Consider the following 22,087-nt stretch of genomic DNA (forward strand, 5'->3'; position numbering starts at 1 on the left):
GAGGCAATGCCTTCTACATACTCAACTCCCTTTATCGCCCCCACTACCAGGAGGAAGAAGGAGCCAGGGTGAGTTCAGGCACAAGAAGAGAAACCCAGTGGTCCCACGTTCAAAGATTCCACTCTATGTACCTGAAGATATGAATTAAAGGATCCTCTCATCCTGGGAAAGTCAGATTCATTCCTGTTGCTTGAAACATCAAAATCTGAATGGGTACTACCTGGCAGGGGAGAGGAAAGCATTCAGTCAGTTCTTTGATTTGGAATACTGCTCTTCTGGACAATGCAGACATTTTCATGTTTCACTTTGGGAACCTGGAGATTGGATCCTGGAAGCTAACCAACATTATTGATGACAATGGGACACCCCAGAGCAGAACAAGCCAGTTCTCTTGTGGCCTTTTGAGAATTCAGTTTTAGACAATGACTTGAGGATCTACCACAGATTGAACAATTAGCTAATGCTAATTTACTGCACCTCATTCATAGTAGCCTGTTGATATTTTACTTTCTTTCCCAGAGTCCTGGATCTACTTAAAATCTCCTGAAATAATTCAAAGCCATCATTCCAAGCACTATAAACAAGTTTCCCATTCTTTTATCAATTTCTTTGGACTGCCTTCAAAGATGGGCTAAAAATGAATGAAGCTAAAGTTAATATTGAAGTTATTGAAGTGGCTCTGGTGCTCACTTTCTATGTGACCCAGGGAATGTCACTGAATTTCTCTGTGCCTCAGTTTCCTGAACTAAAAACTGAAAAATGGGAATTCAATATCTGTTCTCCCCACTCCTTAATAATGATAATTATGGTACTTACCAAGTGCAAAACACGGTTTTAAGGGCTGGGGTAGTTACAAGGTAGTCGTGTTGGACACAGTCCCCGTCCCACATAGGGCTCATATTCTTAATCCCCATTCTACAGATGAGGAAACAGAGGTCCAGAAAAGTCAAGTGATTTGCCCAAGGCCCACATCTGACATGAGGCAGAGCTGGGATTAGAACCCATGACCTTCTAACTCCCAGGCCCATGCTCTATCCACTAAGCCATGCCACTACTGTAAGCCCTACATGGGACAGGAACCCATCTTGTATCTACTCCAGATCTCAGAACAGTGCTTGACTGTTCCGGTATAAAAATATAAGTTATAGTAATTATTGTGGCTGTGTGGTTTTTCTGGGCCTGCTTTGCCATTTTCCTTTTTTAATGACATTTGTTAAACATTTACTATTTTCCAGGGACTGTACTAAGTGCTGAAGTAGGTACAAGATAATTGGGTTGGACCGAGTCTCTATACCACATAGGGCTAACAGTATGAATTCCCATATTCCAGATGAAGTAACTGAAGTCCAGAGTTGTTAAGTGATGCACAGCAGACAAGTAGCAGAGCTGGGATTAGAACCCTTGTTCTCTGACTTTCAGGCCCATGCTCTTTCAACTAGGCCAAGCTGCCTGTACAGGGGATAAGGAAACCAGCATGATTTGTACTAGTGTATTTTTCTACATGATTTTCATTCTGTCCTTTCCCTCAATTCTTGTTCCTCTCTCTACTACCTGTTCCCTTCAATCTACTTCTTGTGAACATCCTAGGCAGCATGTGTTTTCTCAAACTCGCACACCCTCAGTTAGTATAGCACTCTGCCACTTGGGAGAGTGGTGACTTTGACATTCAATTCTGAAAGGGATAATTTAGTACAGTCTCAGAATTCAGACAGCCTTCGTCTCTTCCTTTTCTCTTCTTCCCTGATCAATTTTTTCACTTTCAGTGATGTTCTCCAAGTTTTCTGTAGAGCTCCTATTTGGATGCTGTCCAGACTTCTTTTCTCCCTTATTCATTCTGAATGTTGTGGGTGGAGGAGGAGTCTTAACTCTGCTCTGCATTCAGGTTATTTCAGTAAAAAACCTTCCAATCTTAGAAATCAGACTTAATATAGTATGCAGTTTACCTATATGATATCTTGTATATTAATGAGTACTTTGGTGGGGAAAAAACACTGAAATAGGGACAGGATTAACATCTGAATCTCCTCACTGTCATTGTTAATAATTGTGATATTTTATTAATCACTTACTGTGTGCCAGGCACTGTACTAAATGCTGGGGCAGATACAAGCAAACTGGGTTGGACACAGTCCCTGTCCCAGTTGAGGCTCGCAGTCTCAATCCACATTTTACAGACGAGGTAACTGAGCCACAGAGAGGTGAAGTGATTTGTCCAAGGTCACACAGAAGACAAGTGGCAGAGCTAGCATTAGAAGCCAGGTCCTTCTGACTCCCAGGCTAGTGCTCTTTCCACTAGGCCATGTTGCTGTTGTTGTTTTTTTTTCTTTATTGGCATTTATTAAGCACTTACTATATTCCAGCCACCATACTAAGCGTGGGGTAGATACAAGTCACAGGTTGGATGCAGTCTATGTCTCACAAGGGGCTTATAGTGTGGGCTCAGCTTTTATTGTGTAGTCTGATCTTATATGGAAACCCAGGGATAAGGGTGAAGATAGTTTGTTCCATACTCAATACCTACTGCTAGGTCCTCCCTTTGCCATGGAGTTACCTTCTCCTTTCCCATTCGAGAAGATTGTCTTCAACAGTGGCAGCAAGACACTTAAGAAGCCACTCCAATGGCTGTTCTCCATGGTACCCACTCTATTACTTAGTGTGTACTACCACATTTCCCTAACTCTTTCCTCTATATTCCTAATTTTCCCTTCCATATCACATTTCAGATTTCACAACATACTCTAGCAATCCCATGTAGTTACCAACTGCCAAATGAGGCAGTTTTCCTTATCTTTAGTTTTAATCAATCAGTGATATTTATTGAGCACTTATTGTGTCCACATTACCGTACTTACCACTTGGGGAGTACAATGCAATGGAATTGGAAGACATATTCCCTGCCTACAATGAGCTAATATGCACTATCTTCAAACTTCGAGCCTACCCCTCCTGTTGTTGTTTTGGGATTTAATGAACACGGTTAGTTCTGTTTGTCAGGTTTACATATGTTGTACTGTCCAAACCATAGCCATGCATTCATATGAATAAAACTGTGCCTTTGAAGGACATCCCTAAAGAGACATACAGAAGATTAGTCATTTTTTTTTCAGAAAAAGCACAGTGCTTCAAAATTCAGATACCTAAAGAGCATCTGTCATCTATCAAGCAATATACAAGGATCTCCACTGATGTCACAGAGCTGAACGTTGTCCCTGAATTTTGCTTCAGTGTTTCAAAGATAGGCATAGGGGTGAAAAACTGAGTCCTTTGAGCAACTAAACAACAGAAAGTGGTACTGATATATCTTCCAACTAAATTGAGGCCAGGTATTGTGTCTATTATACAAATTGTCAACTCTATGGTATTTCCAGTGACAATGTATGGATCTGAAAGCTAGACAGTGAAAACACAGGACAGAAAGAACATCGATTCTTTTGAAATGTGGTGTTGGAGAAGGCTTTTTAGAATATCATGAACTGCCTGAAAGACAAATGGATTTTAGAGCAAATTAAAACCAAGTGGTCTTTGGAAGGCCCAATGACTCGACTGAGATCAGCATATTTTGGACACATAATTAGGAGGACTAATTATCTGGAGAAGACACTATGATAGGAAAAGTCCAGGGAAAATGCAGAAAAGGCAGACCAGCAGCTGTATGGATAGAGGCCATAACAACGACAATGGAAAAACCATTAGAAAGCTTGCGGATTATGGCAGAGCACAAGGCATTCTGGAGAAAGTATATCCATGGAGTCGCTATGAATTGGAAATGACTCGATGGTACTTAATAATAATAATATACTCTCCCAGGTGCTTAGCACAATGCTCTTTACACAATAAACACTCAATAAAATACTATCGTACCATCGTACCACTTTGAATTATCTCTGTCCCTGATGACTGATTCATCATTTAATAATAACAAAAATAATAATGACAACAATATTAATAGTATTTAGTGCTTATTTTGTACTAAGGCCTGTGTGGGTGCAAGGTAATCAATATTTTTATGATTATTTAATTAGAGTGAATTTTTCATAGATGTTCCTAGTGAAAGACCTATTAATTATGATACTCATAACACCATATGTCTTCATTGTCTTCCCAGGCTTTCTGCCTATTGGAGGTATTAGTGTAAAATTTTAGCCATATGAGAAGGCTGAAGTGATTTTGACATTTTAATTTATATTCATTGTCCCAAACACATCTAGTGGATTAAGTGCTCTCCATTTTGTACGAAACTGATTTTCATAGTGTCATTTTCATTAAACCTGCTCAACTCAGACCTAGAAATTGGAAAGAAAACAAACAAAAATGAGTATTGAAATTTACTAGAGACTAGGCATTGCAGAGTGGTCTCTCAAACATACCAAATGGTCCCCACTCATTTAAGTACTCCAAATTTACCACCTTCTACCCTCAATTAGAGTCTCTCCTCAACACTAGACTGGCCCTGCAATCAAGTAATCAATCCATCATTTATTGATCACTCAGTAATAATGATGGCATTTGTTAAGTGCTTACTATGTTTCAAGCACTGTTTTAAGCTCTGGAGTAGATACAAACTATTCAGATGGGACAGGGTCCATATCCCTAATGGGGGTCACAGTCTTAATCCCCATTTTATAGATTAGGTAACTGAGGCAGAGATAAATTAAGTGACTTTCTCAAGGTCACACTGAAGACGAGTGGCAGAGCCAGGATTAGAACTCAAATCTTTCTGACACCCAGGCCTGTGCTCTTATCCACTAAGCCACTAAGCACTTGGGAGAGTACAATGCAGCAGAGTTTGGTAGACACACTTCCTGCCCAAAACAAGCTGACAGTCTATAGGGAGAGACAGGGTTTGAAGTGCATTTCACAATGTGCAGCACTTCTGACCACTTTCATGTTCACTGCCCCAGTAGGAAAACCATGGGCTGGAAAGAGATAATGTGAGTAGCACTGCACAAACCACCAGCACTATAATAAATCCCTTTGGCGTCTCAGGGATGCTGCTCATCCCCATCATTCCCAACGAAAGAGTCCACCATCATCAAAGAAGATTGCAAACTATGAGGTTGAGGAAAAACGTCCAGGCACTGGCATCATAGGCACTTATTGCATCATGCCTTCACTGGGTGGGACACAAGGAGAATGAAAGAGTCATCAGTTTTTGGATGGAGCTTTCTCCGGTCCTTTAAGTGATTTGGGTTTGCAATTTGATCTAAGTTTTGCTCGGCTTCCACCACTGTGAGATGGGGATTGTGGCAGAGTCCGCCACTTGTCAGCTGTGTGACTTTGGGCAAGTTGCTTTACTTCCCTGGGCCTCTGTTACCTCATCTGGAAAATGGGGATTAAGATTGTGAGCTCCACATGAGACAACCCGATCACCTTGTATCCTCCCCAGCGCTTAGAACAGTGCTTTGCACATAGTAAGCACTTAAGAAATACAAAATTTATTATTATTATTATTACTTTCAACAAAATGATTAGAGTGCAAAAGGTCTAAGTCATTTGTCAGTTGGTTACCCATCTTTATTTAAAAATATCTCAAGGTAGATGCCGCTCAACCTTACACATTATTCTGTCTATTGTAGAACCATCCTTGCTGTCAAGACATCTGGTCTATCTTCCTGAGTGCTCTCTTAGGAACTCTATTTACATTTCTTCAGTTCTCTATGATCATAGAAAAGTAGTCATCAGTATATTCCTCATAAAAAAACTTTCATACATAAGTAAATACATAAATCACCCTTTAAACCTTTTCCCCTTTAGGATAAAGAATTCCAAAATATTTTTATTTTATTTTATTGGTACTGCTAAGTGCTTACTACGTGCCAGTCACTCTATTAAGCTCTGGAATAAATACAAGCTAATCAATTTGGACACAGTCCGGGTTCCACATAGGGCTCACAGTCTTAATTCCCATTTTACAGATGAGGTGACTGAGGCACAGAGCAGTTAAGTGACTAGACCAAGGTCGCACGGTAGACAAGTGGCAGAGCCACTTAGAAACCAAGTCCTCTGAACCTCATGCCCGTGTGCTTGCACGTAAGCCACGCTATTTTTGAAAGGCTTTATTTGCTCTATCCTTCCTACTTTTTATCGTTTTTCTCTGGATCCTTTCCAGCTGGTCCACGTCCTATTTAAAGATCAGTGACCAAGACAAAATACTTGCAGATTTAACCAACGCAGGTTTCAGCAGGTATTCCCTGCTTCAAATTTAGCCTAGTCACATGTTTGGAAATGTTTCTTAATATGATCTAGCAGCATGATGTAGTGGATAGAGCATGGGCCGAGGAGTCAGAGGATCATGGGTTCTAATCCTGGCTCCACCATATGTCTACTGTGAAATCTTGGGCAAGGCACTTTGCTTCTTTAGGCCTCAGTTACCTCATCTTTAAAATGGGGATTAATAGTGTGAGCCCTATGTGGCACAGGGACTGTGTCCATCCTGACTACCTTGCATTTATCCCTGTGCTTAGACCAGTGCTTGCTACATAGGAAGTGCTTAACAAGTACCATTACTATTTTATTATTACTATTATTGTTAAATGTGTTCATCTGCTACATTATCCAATGTAATACATGTATCTGAGCAATGAATAACATTTCTTGGGAAACAAAATTAGGACAAAAAATCAAAAGAAAGTAGTTGATTTATCAATTTTAAAAAATTCCTTGAGAGCTTCTTGGAGAGAATCACAGGTTTATTCTGGGTGTTATTTGTATATAATTACCAGATTAGTTAGTATTCCAATGATTGACTCAGTACAAACAGAAGATGACAAATATACTCGAATCCACAAGTCCTTTATATTTGTACTGAGCCACTCTAACTTCTTGCATCCATTCTTTCACAAAGGCAATTAGATAATCAGAAAGAAGGTTGATGCAGTAATCCAGTTGGGATAGGATGAAAGATTGAACCAGGAGGGTAGCAGTTTGAATGGAGAGGGAAGGGTGGTTCTTGGTGATGTTGTGGAGGTGAGTCTGGTAGGTTTCGGTGATGGATTGGATATGTGGGGTGAATGAGAGAGAGGAGTCAAGGATAACACCAAGATTGTGGGCTCATAAGGTGGGAAGGATGATAGTGCTGTCCACGGTGACAGGAAAGTCAGGGAGAGGACAGGGTTTGGGAGGGAAGATAAGGAGCTCCGTCTTGGACAAGTTGAGTTTTAGATGACGGACAGACATCCAGATGGAGATGTCCTGAAGGCAGGAGGAGATACTAGTCTGGAGGGAGGAAGAGAGAGCAGGGATGGAGATGTAGATTTGGGTGTCATCAGCATAGAGATGACACCGTGGGAGCAAATGAGTTCACCAATGGAGTGAGTATTGATGGAGAACAGAAGGGGACCAAGAACTGACACTTGAGGAACCTCTATGGTGAGGGATCGGGGTGGGGTGGGGAGCAGCCCGCGAAGGAGCCTGAGAAGGTACGGCCAGAGAGATACGAGGAGAACCAGGAGAGGACAGAGTCTGTGAAGCCAAAGTTGTATAGCGTGTATAGCGCCCCCATAGACGCCCGGGACTCCGTTCCCGAGAGGCCCGCCCGCCCGCCATCACACCGCGTGGCCCCCGCTGCTCCCGGAAGGATCCTCTCCTCAGAGCGCCGCCATAGACGCCCGGGACTCTGTTCCCGAGAGGCCCGCCCGCCCGCCATGACACAGGGCGGCCTTGCTGCTCCTGGAATGATCCTCTCCTCAGAGCGCGCCGTCATAGACGCCCGGGACTCCGTTCCCGAGAGGCCCGCCCGCCCGCCATCACACCGCGTGGCCCCCGCTGATCCCGGAAGGATCCTCTCCTCAGAGCGCCGCCACAGACGCCCGGGACTCCGTTCCCGAGAGGCCCGCCCGCCCCCCATCACACCGCGCGGCCTTGCTGCTCGCGGAAGGATCCTCTCCTCAGAGCGCTGCCATAGACGCCCGGGACTCTGTTCCCGAGAGGCCCGCCTGCCCGCCCGCCCGCCATCACACCGCGCGGCCTCGCTGCTCCCGGAAGGATCCTCTCCTCAGAGCGCGCCGCCATGGAAGCCCGGGACTCCGTTCCCGAGGGGCCCGCCCCCCGCCATCACACCGCGTGGCCCCCGCTGCTTCAGGAAGGATCCTCTCCTCAGAGCGCCCCCATAGATGACCGGGACTCCGTTCCCAAGAGGCCCGCCCGCCCGTCATCACACCGCATGGACCCCGCTGCTCCCGGAAGGATCGTCTCCTCAGAGCGCCAGAGAGGCCCGCCATAGACGCCCGGGACTCCGTTCCCGAGAGGCCCGCCCGCCCGCCCGCCATCACACCGCGTGGCCCCCGCTGCTCCCGGAAGGCTCCTCTCCTCCGAGCGCCGCCATAGATGCCCCCTCCTTCCATCCCCCCCCCCCACTTAAGTGACCTTCCTTATAGTGCTCCCCAACCCCCCTTCCCGGTCCGGTCCGCCATAGACGCCATAGACTACCACCCCCCCCACCCCACCCCGGGAAAAAGGCCCTTGTTATCCCCAAGTTACATTAACGACAACCCCATTCGCACCTACTCAGCCTTCCTGTCCCGCCATCGACCCCCGACTCACATCCTTCCCCGGGCCTGGAATGCCCTCCCTCTGCCCATCCACCAAGCTAGCTCTCTTCCTCCCTTCAAGGCCCTACTGAGAGCTCATCTCCTCCAGGAGGCCTTCCCAGACTGAGCCCCTTCATTCCTCTCCCCCTCATCCCCCTCTCCATCCCCTGCATCTTGCCTCCTTCCCTTCCCCACAGCACCTGTATATATGTATATATATTTGTACATATTTATTACTCTATTTTACTTGTACCTATCTATTCTATTTTATTTTGTTAGTATGTTTGCTTTTGTTCTCTGTCTCCCCCTTCTAGACTGTGAGCCCACTGTTGGGTAGGGACTGTCTCTGTATGTTGCCAGTTTGTACTTCCCAAGCGCTTAGTACAGTGCTCTGCACACAGTAAGCGCTCAATAAATATGATTGATTGTTGAGGAGAAGGGGATGGTCCACATTGTCGAAGGCAGCTGAGAGGTCGAGGAGGATTCAGATACAGTAGGAGCCTTTGGATTTGGCAAGAAGGAGGTCATTGGTGACCTTTGAGAGGGCAGATTCGGTGGAGTGTAGGGAACGGAAGCCAGATTGGAGGGGGTCTAGAAGAGAGTTGGAGGTGAGGAATTCGAGGCAGCGAGTGTAGGCGACTCATTCTAGGGGTTTGGAAAGGAAAGGTAGGAGGGAGAAAGGGCGATAAATAGAAAGGACAGTGGGGTCAAGAGAAGGTTTTTTTAGGATGGGGGAGACTTGGGCATGTTTGAAGCCCAAGGGGAAGGAGCCAGTGGAGAGTGAGCGGTTGAAGATGGAATTTAAGGAGGGGAGGAGGGAAGGAGAAAGAGTTTTCATAAGATGAGAGTGAGTAGGGTCCTAAGCACAGGTGGATGGAGTGGCACTTGAGAGAAGGGAGGCAATCTATGACTTGAATGTGTCTGTTTATTGTTATACTGTAACAGTTATATATAACAAATGTATGGGTAACACTTGTATATTGTATATACAGTACTTAATATTGTCCCTTATCTGTAAAATGAGGATTAAGCCAGTGAGCCCTATGTGGGACAGGGAACTGCATCAAACACGATTATCTTGAATCTACTCCAGATCTTAGAACAGTGCCAGGAATATAGTACAGCGTGGCTCATTGGAAAGAGCCCGAACTTGGGAGTCAGAGGTCGTGCGTTTTAATCCCGGCTCTTCCACTTATCAGCTGTGTGACTTTGGTCAAGTAGCTTAATTTATCTGTGCCTCAGTGACCTCATCTGTAAAATGGGGATTAAGACTGTGAGCCCCCCGTGGTACAACCTTATTACCTTGTATCTCCCCCAGCGCTTAGAACAGTGTTTGGCATAAAGTAAGCGCTTAACAAATACCATCATTATTCTTCTAGACTGTGAGCCCCTTCTAGACTGTGAGCCCATTGTTGAGTAGGGACCATCTCTATATCTTGTCGACTTGTACTTCCCAAGCGCTTAGTACAGTGCTCTGCACACAGTAAGTGCTAAATTAATATGATTGAATGAATGAATGAATATAGTAAGCCCTTGCCAAATACCTTTTTTTTTTCCCACTAGTCTCCACTGATTCTCAGCAGTTGTACACTACCCTGCATTATAATTTTATTATAGTAATTGTGGTATTTGTTAAACACTTATTAGGTGCCAGGCACTGATTATGCACTGGGGTAAAAAACACCAGCTAATTGGGTTGGACATCCCTGCCCTAGGTGTGGCTCACAGTTTCAATCCTCATTTTAAAGATAAGGTAACTGAGGCACAGAGAGATAAAGTGACATGTCCAAGGTCACACAGTGGATAAGTGGTGGAGAGGGAGTAGAACCCAGGTTCTTCTGACTCCCAGGCCTGTGCTCTGTCCACTAGGCCATGCTAATTCTCATATGCATCGATTGGCCAATGCAGTACAAGTTTCTTCCAACATCAGGTTCCGTTCTATTGAAATAATGAGTGTTGTAAAAAAACATTCCTTAATTTCCTGACCGTGTTCATCCAAAATGCTTAGTGTAGTGGAGGAACTGAGAATGACACTTATTGTATTGTGCAATCATTATACTTGCTTTATTTGAGCCAAAGCAGTGCAAGTATACCACCTAGACATAGGAAATGCAAACTCAGTACCTTACTAATGCTAATATCATAGCATAATGGATACAGCACAGGCCTGGGAGTCAGAAGGTCAGGAGTTCTAATCCCCACTCCACCACTTGTTTGCTGGGTGACCTGAAGCAAGTCACTTCACTTCTCTGTGCCTCAGTTCCCTCATCTTTAAATTGGGGCCCGAGATATTGAGCCCCACTTGGGACAGGGACTGCGTCCAACATGATTTGCTTTAATATACTCCAGTGTTTAGTACACAGTCTGACACATAGTAAGTGCTTAACAAATACCACAATTATTATTATTATAATTATTGTCATTATCATTATTGTATTTGTTAAGCACTGTTCTAAGTTCTAGGATAGATTCAAGTCGGTCAGGTTAGAAACAGTTCCTCTCCCACATAGGGCTCACAGTCTAAATTGGAGGGATGAAGACTTAATCCCCATTTAAATTCCCATTTTACATTTGAAGAAACTGAGACACAGCGAAGTTAACTTACTTGCCCAAGGTCACACATCAGGCAATTGGCAGAACCAGAGTTAGAACTCAGGTTCTCTGACTCCCATGACCGGGCTCTTTTCATTATGCCATAATGCAAGGACAAAGAGAAGGTTCACTTGTAATTTTATTAATTTATATTAATGCCTCTCTGCCCCTTTAGACTGCACGCTCATTGTGGGCAGGAAATGTGGCTGCACAAGGGCTTGATACAGTGCTCTGCACGCAGCAACTGCACAATAAACTTAATCAACTGACTAACTGACTTGGGCTGAGCATAGCTTGCAGGCTGAGACCTAGAGTTTGACGAGGGCAGGTAAGTACAAAGGGAGATCTCAGGCTGAGTTTAGAGCCAGTCCTTTGGAGATTTGCATTATAGAGAAGGAAATGGGTTGCCATTTGTGGTTTTTGAAGTGGAAAGAATTGTGAGTGAAATGGCATTTTAGGAGTTGTTGCGGGCTACGGAATGAATTTTAACCTGAAGTGGGAAGAATTTGGAAGAAGGCTCATAGTGTAATCTGACCAGAGATGACAAGATCTTGAACCAAGGTGGTGGTTATTTTAGACTGTGAGCCCACTGTTGGGTAGGGACTGTCTCTATATGTTGCCAAATTGTACTTCCCAAGCGCTTAGTACAGTGCTCTGCTCACAGTAAGCGCTCAATAAATACGATTGATGATGATGGTTATTTGGGTGGAAAGTGTAGGTTGAATCTGAGCTGTAGCAAGTAGAATGTACTGGCGAGATTTAGTGTGTAGAAATTAAATATTTATCATTACATTGATTTTGGGATTATATGGTTTATGGTGTGAAGGGCGCTAATAATTTTTCTAAGTGGGCTATAGGAGAAAGAAATTCCTGACATCCCATTGGCTGAACAAATCTGACCTTTTATTGGGCAGCCTGGAAAATGTCCTAAATTCAGCAAGGTCTTAACAGCTAATATAAAACTGAGTCCAGGATGTCTTGATGGATATTTTAGTGCTCTCTTCTGTGTCATACATAATTTATCCCTACTAACCAAATATTTGTCTTTATTCATAATTTATTATCGACTCTTAATGGTACTGCAATGAGTATATATAAAACCAATATTACACATATATTCTTACTTCCTTTACTTACATTTTATATATTCAATTATTACAACTGTAACTAATGGGTAAAAAAAGGATGATGGAAGTGGGCTTACATTTCATTAGATGATATCTGTAAAGAATGTTTATGTTCCCTATATTTGGGGTGACATAGTCATCATGGTTATTGTTTACTAGATTTGTTGAGGCATGGATAAATCTTGGCTTGGTGGAAATGTTTAAATAAAAGAAAGACAAATTTGGGGAAATGTATTGGAGTCTTAATATATTTAGTAATTTGGTTGCATAAGACCGTAATTTTGGCAACAGTTGATGTTATTGTTGCTATATTCTCTTGCATTAATTATCCCCAGTTACTGCAGAGGCTTAATCCCTTGAGGATCAGAATATACTCATGGGATTAAGTCTCAGCAGTAACTGAGGATAGTTAATATAATGGAATCAAAAGGCCCTTTGCAGTAGTGGAAGCACCAGCTACTCTCTTTCTGCTTGGAGGTAAAGGTATTTATTGCCATGAAATCATAAACATTTTTCCACGTACTGAAGAATAGAGAAGGTAATACTCTTATAATAAGCATGCTATTCCTATTATGCCATTAGGAAAACAATCTAGTTTAATTCACCTTCTCTTCCGTGAATAAATGCTAATCCTAATTTTTTCTCACTCTTCTTAGTTTACATTTCAAACTAACAGGAAACTTATCTGTGTTGAAATGTTCATATGTCAAATTTTATTCTCCTCTCACTTTACCCTCTTCTGTTGCTTTTACAGAGTTATGGCTAAAATATAGTCTTCAATTCTTAATTCAATTCTGGACTGTTATGAATCTGGGAACCCAATTTTTTCAATCACAGTGCAACATCATTTGCTCTGAACTCTACTATCTTTACTTGGATTGAAGGAGAGTGTGGTTTGATGATGTACGAGTCCCACTAGAATGCAGATCACATGAGCAATAACATGAACACGATGTGATTGCATGCTTCATACTAAATCTTCTCACAGTTTTGGCACTGAAATTTGGACATATTTCTCAATTTTAAGCCTGCCAGATTGGGAAGCACAGAGTGGGCTTTACAGACACGGAGAGCACTAGGAGAACAGAGGAGTAGCATGGACTGAGAAGCAGTGGAGCTCAGTAGAAAGAGCCTGGGCCTGGGAGTCAGAGGACCTGAGATCTAATCCCAACTCCACTACCTCTCTGCTGTGTGACCTTGGGTAAATCATTTAACTTTCCCTGTGCCTCAGTTCCTTCATTTGTAAAATTGAGATTCATTATCTGTTCTCCCTCCTACCTAGACTTTGAGCCTCATATGGGACCTGTTGCTGAACTGTACTCTCCAAGTGCTTAGTACAGTGATCTGCACACATTAAGCACTCAATAAATACAATTGAATGAAATACGATTGAATGTATCTACCCAGAATATCTTGCATCTACTTTGCACATAGTAAGCACTTAACAAATAACGCAGTTATTATTATTATTACCATTATCATTAGTATGTGAGAATAATGATAATGATAATAACAATTAGAGGAGGTCTGCATGCATTTTGTAGTGGTTGGAAAATTGCCCAGGGAACACACAAGGATGCTTCCTCCATTAGAAAAGTAACCCCTCCATGACAAACTTTGCTTTATTGGGAAAATAGGCAAGAGGGAAAAGGGAAAGAGTGAAGGGAGATAAGTTTATTTCTTTTTCTCATGAAAATTACCATTGTAAAGACATATTATTAAGCTCTGCCTTGAAAATGAAAAATATTTTTTCTCATTTCAAAAGGTTGTCAAGTATAAAGTTGGGGAAATGGCTTGAAAAAGAAAGGAAAACTGACCTTTGGACAGCATTGGTTTTTGAAGACTTTTGTGTTTTTCTCGTCTGTTATGTTTTAATCTGCTTTTTCTTAGTACCAGTACTAGTTTTTGCTCGGAATGAAATTGTAGTGTAAAGTAAAGAACAATTACCAATTAATTAGAATTTCCACATAAAGCCAATTCCTACTGCAGCTTTCATTTGAGAGAATTTGTGATGATGCATTTGTGAAATTGAGCCAAATCCCTCTTCCAAGGTGAGGAGGAGGAATTAGAGTGGGGAGAGGAGAACAAGGTGTTCTAGCCTTAAAGGCATATCCAAGACATTCTGTTTTTGTACTATTTGTGAGGCTATTTTAGTCACATTGAGACAAACTGATAATATTAATATATGGAAAATATTTTTTTTCTCAACTTCTTAAGGAACTCAGTATGTTTAATTGTTTTGAAAATTAAAAGTATATGTAAAGAAAGTTGTCCATTTGGATTATTTGGAGATTCTATTTTTTTGGTATCTGTTAAGTGCTTATTTTGTGTCAAGCACTGTTCTAAGTGCTGGAGTAGTTAAAAGTTAATCAGGACGGATACAGTCTCCAGCCCACCTGGGGCTCACAGTCTAAGTAGTAAGGGAAATAGGTTTTGAATCTCCATTTTGAAGTTGACGAAAGTGAGGCACAGAGAAGGTAGGTGACTTACGCAAGGTCACAAAGTGAGCAAGTGGCAGATCCTGGATTAGACCAAGGTCATATTGTTTCCAGGCCCATGCTTTATCAACTAGGACTTGCTACTTTCCTTCATAAGAAGATAATGTTCTTACTTAGAAATGATGACTTACGTCAATCAGCTGGGAAGTTTTATTCCTTCTGATTACATAGGCAAATTGAGACCCAGGAAATTTGTCATTCTATTAAGCTCATTTAGAAAGGGAATAATAATAATGATAATGGCATTTTAATAACAATAATAATAATTTTGGTATTTGTTAAGTGCTTAGTATGTGCCAAGCACTGTTCTAAGAACTGAGGTAAACACAAGGTCATCAGGTTGTCCCACGTGGGGCTCACAGTCTTAATCCCCATTTTATAGATGAGGCCCAGAGAAGTTAAGTGACTTGCCCAAAGTCACACAGCTGACAAGTGGTAGAGCTGGGATTAGAACCCATGACTTCTGACTCCCAAGCCCGTGCTCTTTCCACTAAGCTATGCTGCTTCTCTAAGCGCTTACTATGTGTCAAAGAACTGTACTAAGTTCTGGGGTGGATACAAATAAATCAGGTGGGACACATTCCCTGTCCCTCATGGAGCACACAGTCTTCATCCCCATTCTACACATAAGGTAACTGAGGCACAGAGAATTAAAATGATTTGCCCATGGTCACACAGCAGACAAGTGGTCGACCTGGCATTAGAACTCATGGCCTTCTGACTCCCAGGCCCATGCTCTATCCACTACACCGGGCTGTGGGCAGGGAATTTTTCTACAAACTGTTATATTGTACTCTCACAAGTGCTTAGTACAGTGCTTGACAATCAGTAAGCACTCAATAAATGTGATTGTTTGATTGATTGATTGGTAGACCCTGGTCTTCCGACTCTCAATCAAGTGCAATACAAACTTCAGGCCTTCACCTCTTTGCTAACTAGAATTAGTATGATAGAAGTGTGAAGTATGAACTGTGAAGTATATACATAGGCATGTTTTGAAAGTATGCTTTAGGTTAATCAGCTCTGAGGGCTTTGCTCTTCTACACACAGTAATGAGAAACATTCAGAACTTATGGCTTCAGAAAGTTGTACAGGTAGAAAATATTTGCAGGTTCAAGAGGGTTTGTATAAATGAATGGGTGAATGATCTATAACGTGCTATAAAGAGAAAATCAGGGCTGGAAAGGGTAAACGTTGGTGCATCCCTAAACACTGAGTTGTTTCAATAAGGGCAACCAGCAATCAATAAATCGATGGTATATGTTGAGCACTTACTCCATGCATCACTAAGCACTAAGTACTAAGCACTTTGGAGAATACAACAAAACAGAGTTGGTAAGCACATTCTTTGCCCAAAAGGAGCTGACTGTCTAGAGGGAAAGACAGGCATTAACATAATAAATGAGCAAATAATCACAAAGTTCCCATTGCCACAACTGGAGACTATTCTCAGGTACCTCATCGCCAACTTATCACCCACATCCTACCTCTGGCCTGCAATCTCTCCCTGTTTGTATCCAACAGACAATGATCCTCTCACTTTCAAAGTCTTACTGAAGGTAAATCTCCATGATGCCTTCCCGAACTGAGCCTTCATTTCCTCTTCTTCCATTCCCTACCACACCACCCTTGCACTGGGATTTTCATCCTATACTAACCCCATCAGTCCCACAACACATTTACATATCCATAATTTATTTATTTATATTTCTGTATTAATGGACTCCTCTCTCGGGGTGGCACCTGGAGAGTTTCTACCAGTCTTGACTATGGGAGAGAGAGTCAAGTATTAATTAATTCATTTATTCAATCGTGTTTATTGAGCATTTACTTTGTGCAGAACACTTTACTAAGCGCTTGGGAAGTACAGAAGCATAGCCATTCCATTCCTAGCTTGAGCAGTGGCTTGCAAGTGGAAGGCAATCTGCTACAAATCAAAACTCAGCTGCGCTGGGCAGCAGCAGCATGGGAGATAGTCGAGGGTGGATACTCAAGCTGACTGCGTGGAAGGAGGCAATGGCAAACCACTTCTGTATTTTTACCAAGAACACTCAGTGAATCCATTACCAGAATGATTCCAGCTGGAGGTGGGGGGTTCCGAGAGAGCTGTGTCCTTGGCGTCTCTATGGGCCAGAGACAACTCGACAGCATAAGACAATACAAGACTAATTGGCCATGTCTAATGCCTCTCCATGTATTTTTTCTTATTGCTTAATTATGGGCTTTGCAAACAGTAAGTGCTTAATAAATACTGCTATTGAGTTACTTCAAACTTAGAAAGATGAAAAGGGGAGAAGAGGGGAGATATGGATCAGGATTCATTCATTCGCATTTATTGAGCGCTTACTGTGTGCAGAGCACTGTACTAAGCGCTTGGGAAGTACCATTTGGCAACATATAGAGATGGTCCCTACCCAACAGTCGGCTCACAGTCTAGAAGGGGGAGACAGAGAACAAAACAAAACATATTAACAAAATAAAATAAATAGAATATGTACAAGTAAAATAAATAGAGTAATAAATACGTACAAACATATATACATATATACAGGTGCTCTGGGGAAGGGAAGGAGGTAAGGCAGGGGGATGGAGGGGGAGGAGGGGGAGAGGAGGGAGGGGGCTCAGTCTGGAAAGGCCTCCTGGAGGAGGTGAGCTCTCAGTAGGGCCTTGAAGGAAGGAAGAGAGCTAGCTTGGCAGATATGGGGAGGGAGGGCATTCCAGGCCAGGGTGATGACGTGTGTCGGGGTTCGACGGCGGGACAGGCGAGAATGAGGCACAGTGAGGAGATAAGCGTCAGAGGAGTGGAGCGTGCAGGCTGGGCTGTAGAAGGAGAGATGGGAGGTGAGATAGGAAGGGATGAGGTGACATACAGCCTTGAAGCCGAAGGTGAGGAGTTTGGAGGATGGTGGGCATCAGAGAGTGAGGGATAATAAAAATAATAAGGGGAGGAAGGGTTGGATCTGGAAAACTGTGGAGGCAAAAACAACATGATTTGAAGATGAACTGCATGTGAGAGGTACGAATCAGAAGAGTCATAAATGGCATTAAGGGCAGGGAGAATCGCAAGAAAATAAAGGTATGAAAATGAGTCCCACAATCCCCCAATATGAGTGATTCTGGAGCTCTGAAACCCACATTCCTGATTATAGCCAATAAAGGAGAATTCCACAGAGTACTACAGAGACTTCACCCCCCCACACACACACACACAGAGAGAGAGAGAGAGAGAGAGACAGAGACAGAGACAGAGACAGAGAGACATATATATATATATACAGGACAAGCTTCAGTGTATTAGGGACAGTACTACTCAGAGCAAGTACATCATAACGGGGGTGATAGTTGTTTTTGAGGTGGGGTGACTTCTCAAAACTCTGGAGAGTTTTATCATCACGGATTTTCTTTTCAGAACTTTTGAAGGATTGCAATTTTGAGATCTGAATTAGTGATATATCTCTATATCACTATATCTTCCTACTTTATTACTTTCTCCTTATCTGTAATTTATTTTAATGTCTGTCTCTCCCACTGGATTGTAAACTCCTTGAGGGCAGAGATCATGTCGATAACTCTAGGCAGAGAAAGAGCTCAAAGGATATTATTAATCAGTTATGTTTATTGAGTGCTTACTGTGTACTAAGCGGTTGGAAGAGTATTATGGATTGATTGGTCGGTTAGATGTGTTCAGGTGGGTGAAAAACAGGTTAGAGAGGACACTTCAATCCATACCTCACGCCGCTGTCGGATCGTCTTTGTCCAGAAATGCTCTGGGCATGTTACTCCCCTCCTCAAAAATCTGCAGTGGCTACCAATCAACCTACGCATCAGGCAAAAGCTCCTCACCCTCAGCCTCAAGGCTCTCCAGCACCTCGCCCCCTCATATCTCACCTCCCTTCTCTCCTTCTACAGCCCAGCCCGCCCCTTCGGCTCCTCTGCCGCTAATCTCCTCACGTGCCTCATTCTCGCCTGTCCCGCCGTCGACTCCGGGCACACGTCGTCCCCCCGGCCTGGAATGCCCTCCCTCCGCACATCCGCCAAGCTAGCTCTCTTCCTCCCTTCAAAGCCCCACTAAGAGCTCACCTCCTCCAGGAGGCCTTCCCAGACTGAGCCCCCTACTTCCTCTCCCCCTCCTCCCCCTCCCCATCCCCCCAACTTACCTCCTTCCCCTCCGCACAGCACCTGTATATATGTATATATGTTTGTACGTATTTATTACTCTATTTTATTTGTACATATTTATTCTATTTATTTTATTTTGTTAATATGTTTTGTTTTGTTCTCTGTCTCCCCCTTCTAGACTGTGAGCCCACTGTTGGGTAGAGACCGTCTCTATATGTTGCCAACTTGTACTTCCCAAGCGCTTAGTACAGTGCTCTGCACACAGTGTGTTCAATAAATACGATTGAATGAATGAATTAATGTTTCAGTTACATTGTCATATTGTATTCTCCCAAGTGCTGCAAGTGCTCTTCCAAGCATGCAGTAAGTGCTCAATAAATATGATGGATTGATTAACTTAGACATGAATAGCAAAGCCTTTTTTGTGCTTATGGATACAGAATACCACAGTATCTATGCCTGTGTAGATTAAACTCTCCATCTAATGGCAAATCTGCTTCTGTCCTTTTGGTGTAGGAATATCCATCATCTATTTTCTCAGCTTTGTGGGAAATTTCTCATCCTGGTGATTTGCAAATCATCCTGGTGATTTGCCCAGTGAATATAACAAATGCCAAATGGAGATCCCAGAAGCGATGGGACTGCTGATTCCTGATCTTTCACGGATGGCTGGGAATGAAAGTTGAACAAGATGTTAGGTCATTGCAGAAGCCAGATTTCAGAATAGGTTAAATTCATGCTGACGAGCATTAACATGCCATTTCCGTTCCTGCTTTCATGCTTGAAGTGATGAGGGGAAACGAGAGCCCTGTGACTGACTTCATTCTCCTGGGTTTTTCCAACTTTCCCAAACTGCAGTTTCTTCTGTTTGTGGTGTTTTTAATAATTTACTTAATTATCTTGGTAGGAAACACAGTCATTGTCTTCATCATCACTCTGGAACAGAGTCTTCACATTCCTATGTATTTATTCCTGAGGGTCTTGTCCATCTTAGAAACTCGCTTCAGTGGAACGATCATTCCTAAAATGCTTGTGATTCTTTCAACGGATCACAGAACCATTTCGTTTGCTGGCTGTGTGGCACAAACATATTTCATTCTATTCCTAGGGGGTACAGAATGTTTTCTCCTCTGCTCAATGGCTTATGATCGCTATGTGGCCATCTGTAATCCCCTACATTACCCAGTCCTTATGAGTAAAGCAGTTGTCAACAAGCTCACAGCAGGTTCTGTAATTTCCGGGGCAGTTATAGCAATAATTCAAACCACTTGGGCATTTAGCTTTCCTTTTTGTGTTCGCAATAAAATTAACCACCTCTTCTGTGAAATTCCCCCGGTACCGGACCTCATGTGTGGAGACACCTTCCTCTTTGAAATCTATGCCTATATGGGCACCATTTCAGTGGCTATCCTTCCTTTCCTGATGATACTTCTGTCCTGCACTCGCATCTTCTACATTATTCTGAAAATGTCTTCAACAGTAGGAAGACAAAAAGCCTTCTCCACCTGTGCTTCTCATCTGACTTCTGTGACCCTATTCTACGGCCCAGCTAATCTCACCTACTTGCAACCAAAGGCCAGTTACACTGCAGAGAGCAAGGAATTGCTCTCTCTGGCATATGCTCTGCTCACACCCCTGCTAAACCCTCTCATCTATAGTTTAAGAAGCAGTGAGATGAAAGGTGCACTGAAGAAAATATTGAGAAGAAAACTGTTCCCAAAAATTGTTGACATTTTCATAGTTTACCATAGAAAACGCCTTTTTGCAGAATATGTGGGGGGGGGGGTCTATTATGAGGCAGAGATGGAGAGTTCAGTTGTCATTGTTTAGCCTTAAATGTGACTGGGTAAACACATGCGATTAATTCCACATGATAAATTAAAACTTAGAACACAGCTCTATAGGTACATTTTTTGGTAATATTGCTAGGTTTATTTTTACATTCCAATAGATGGAGGTGAAGAAGATTGTTTAACCTTCCTGAATGAGGAGTTGTGATCAGGGAGTTGGAGCAGGAGGCAAAGGGTAGTGAACTTGAGTTAGAGAATAAAGCTGACGGCAATCAGCGAATACTCTTTGAAGTTACTGTTAATCATCAGGCCATGATTAATAACGGAGAAGCAGCGTGGCATACTGGAAAGAGCACGGGCTTGGGAGTCAGAGGTCATGGGTTCTAATCCTGGCTCCACCACTTGTCAGCTGTGTGACTTTGGGCAAGTCACTTAACTTCTCTGTGCCTCAGTTACCTCATCTGGAAAATGGAGATTACGACTGTGAGCCCCACATGGTACAACCTGATAACCTTGTATCTACCCCAGCGCTTAGAACACTGCTTGACACATATTAAGCACTTAATAAATACCATTATTATTATTATTATTGTTAATTAGCAGCCATATTTGGTTTTAAAATCTAAGTACTACTTTCATCACTGATTTTCCATCCATCTCTCTCACCTCATTCAATCTTTCCATGACTTCCCCTTACACCTCAAGTCAGAAATCCAGTCTTCAACATCGGATTCATATTGCAGTAAGGCCTAAGGAATCCACCTTGTCAATCCTGCTATTCTTATAATGCAGTAGGGCTTACAAAGCTGGTCAGATTTTAAAGACGGGACGAGCTTTCAGGATCCAGGTATGTAGCCCTGGGGTTACCTCCTTGGGTGTTCTGGGGGACCCCACTGATTCCTCCAATCCTTGGGTTGGGTCTGATTCCCCAAATCACCAGCATGTACCAGCACCCACAAATCTCCCCTCTCCCTTTCTGCCATTACCTCATCTCTGATCCTCTGTCTCTCTTTCTCCCTAGAGATCAGGTTCCTAGCGGGGTGGACACCCATACCACACTTATGAAGGATTTTCTTTGTTTGGCTCCCTGTTCAGAAGATGAATCTTCTCCACCGGGCTTGTGCGAGGGACATTAAAGCACCCTCTACCACCTTTCAGCTTTGTCTCCAATAACTGTATTTGAAAATGGAACCAAAATCCCATTTGGTCAATTCCTGGAAGAATGGCACAGTTCTAATTCTCTTGGCTTTGGAGGTATAAACGGCTCACAGGTAATTATTTAAAAGAAATCCAATTCTTCTGTGTTTACATGAATCTATACACAGACAAATATTTATGTGTATATATGTATGTATAATATGATATAAGTCCTATTTTGACCTCTTCAGCACACAGAAGAGTGCATATATATGCACATACAGTGTATGTGTAAA

The 22,087-nt window shown here is 42.8% G+C and overlaps 1 protein-coding gene across 1 annotated transcript; it reads left to right on the forward strand.

The window, feature by feature from the left end:
• Window positions 1–6: 6 nt before the first annotated feature.
• On the forward strand, window positions 7–20,694 carry LOC119922179 (olfactory receptor 10A3-like). Its single transcript, XM_038742159.1, has 4 exons — window positions 7–68; window positions 6,110–6,184; window positions 6,723–6,844; window positions 19,652–20,694. The coding sequence occupies exons 1-4, from the start codon at window positions 7–9 to the stop codon at window positions 20,692–20,694; spliced, it is 1,302 nt and encodes a 433-aa protein (XP_038598087.1).
• The last annotated feature ends 1,393 nt before the right edge of the window (window positions 20,695–22,087 follow it).

The sequence above is a fragment of the Tachyglossus aculeatus genome, unplaced genomic scaffold (assembly GCF_015852505.1).
Source record: "Tachyglossus aculeatus isolate mTacAcu1 unplaced genomic scaffold, mTacAcu1.pri scaffold_100_arrow_ctg1, whole genome shotgun sequence".
NCBI lineage: Eukaryota > Metazoa > Chordata > Mammalia > Monotremata > Tachyglossidae > Tachyglossus > Tachyglossus aculeatus.

What these genes read in the sequence shown, in the direction of transcription:
- LOC119922179 (XM_038742159.1), top strand. Translation starts at nt 7, where the DNA reads ATGCCTTCTACATACTCAACTCCCTTTATCGCCCCCACTACCAGGAGG. An exon ending in AGGAGGAAGAAGGAGCCAGG is followed by an intron (nt 69 to 6,109) that starts GTGAGTTCAGGC and finishes GATCCTTTCCAG; the next exon opens with CTGGTCCACGTCCTATTTAA. An exon ending in GCATCCATTCTTTCACAAAG is followed by an intron (nt 6,845 to 19,651) that starts GCAATTAGATAA and finishes TCATGCTTGAAG; the next exon opens with TGATGAGGGGAAACGAGAGC.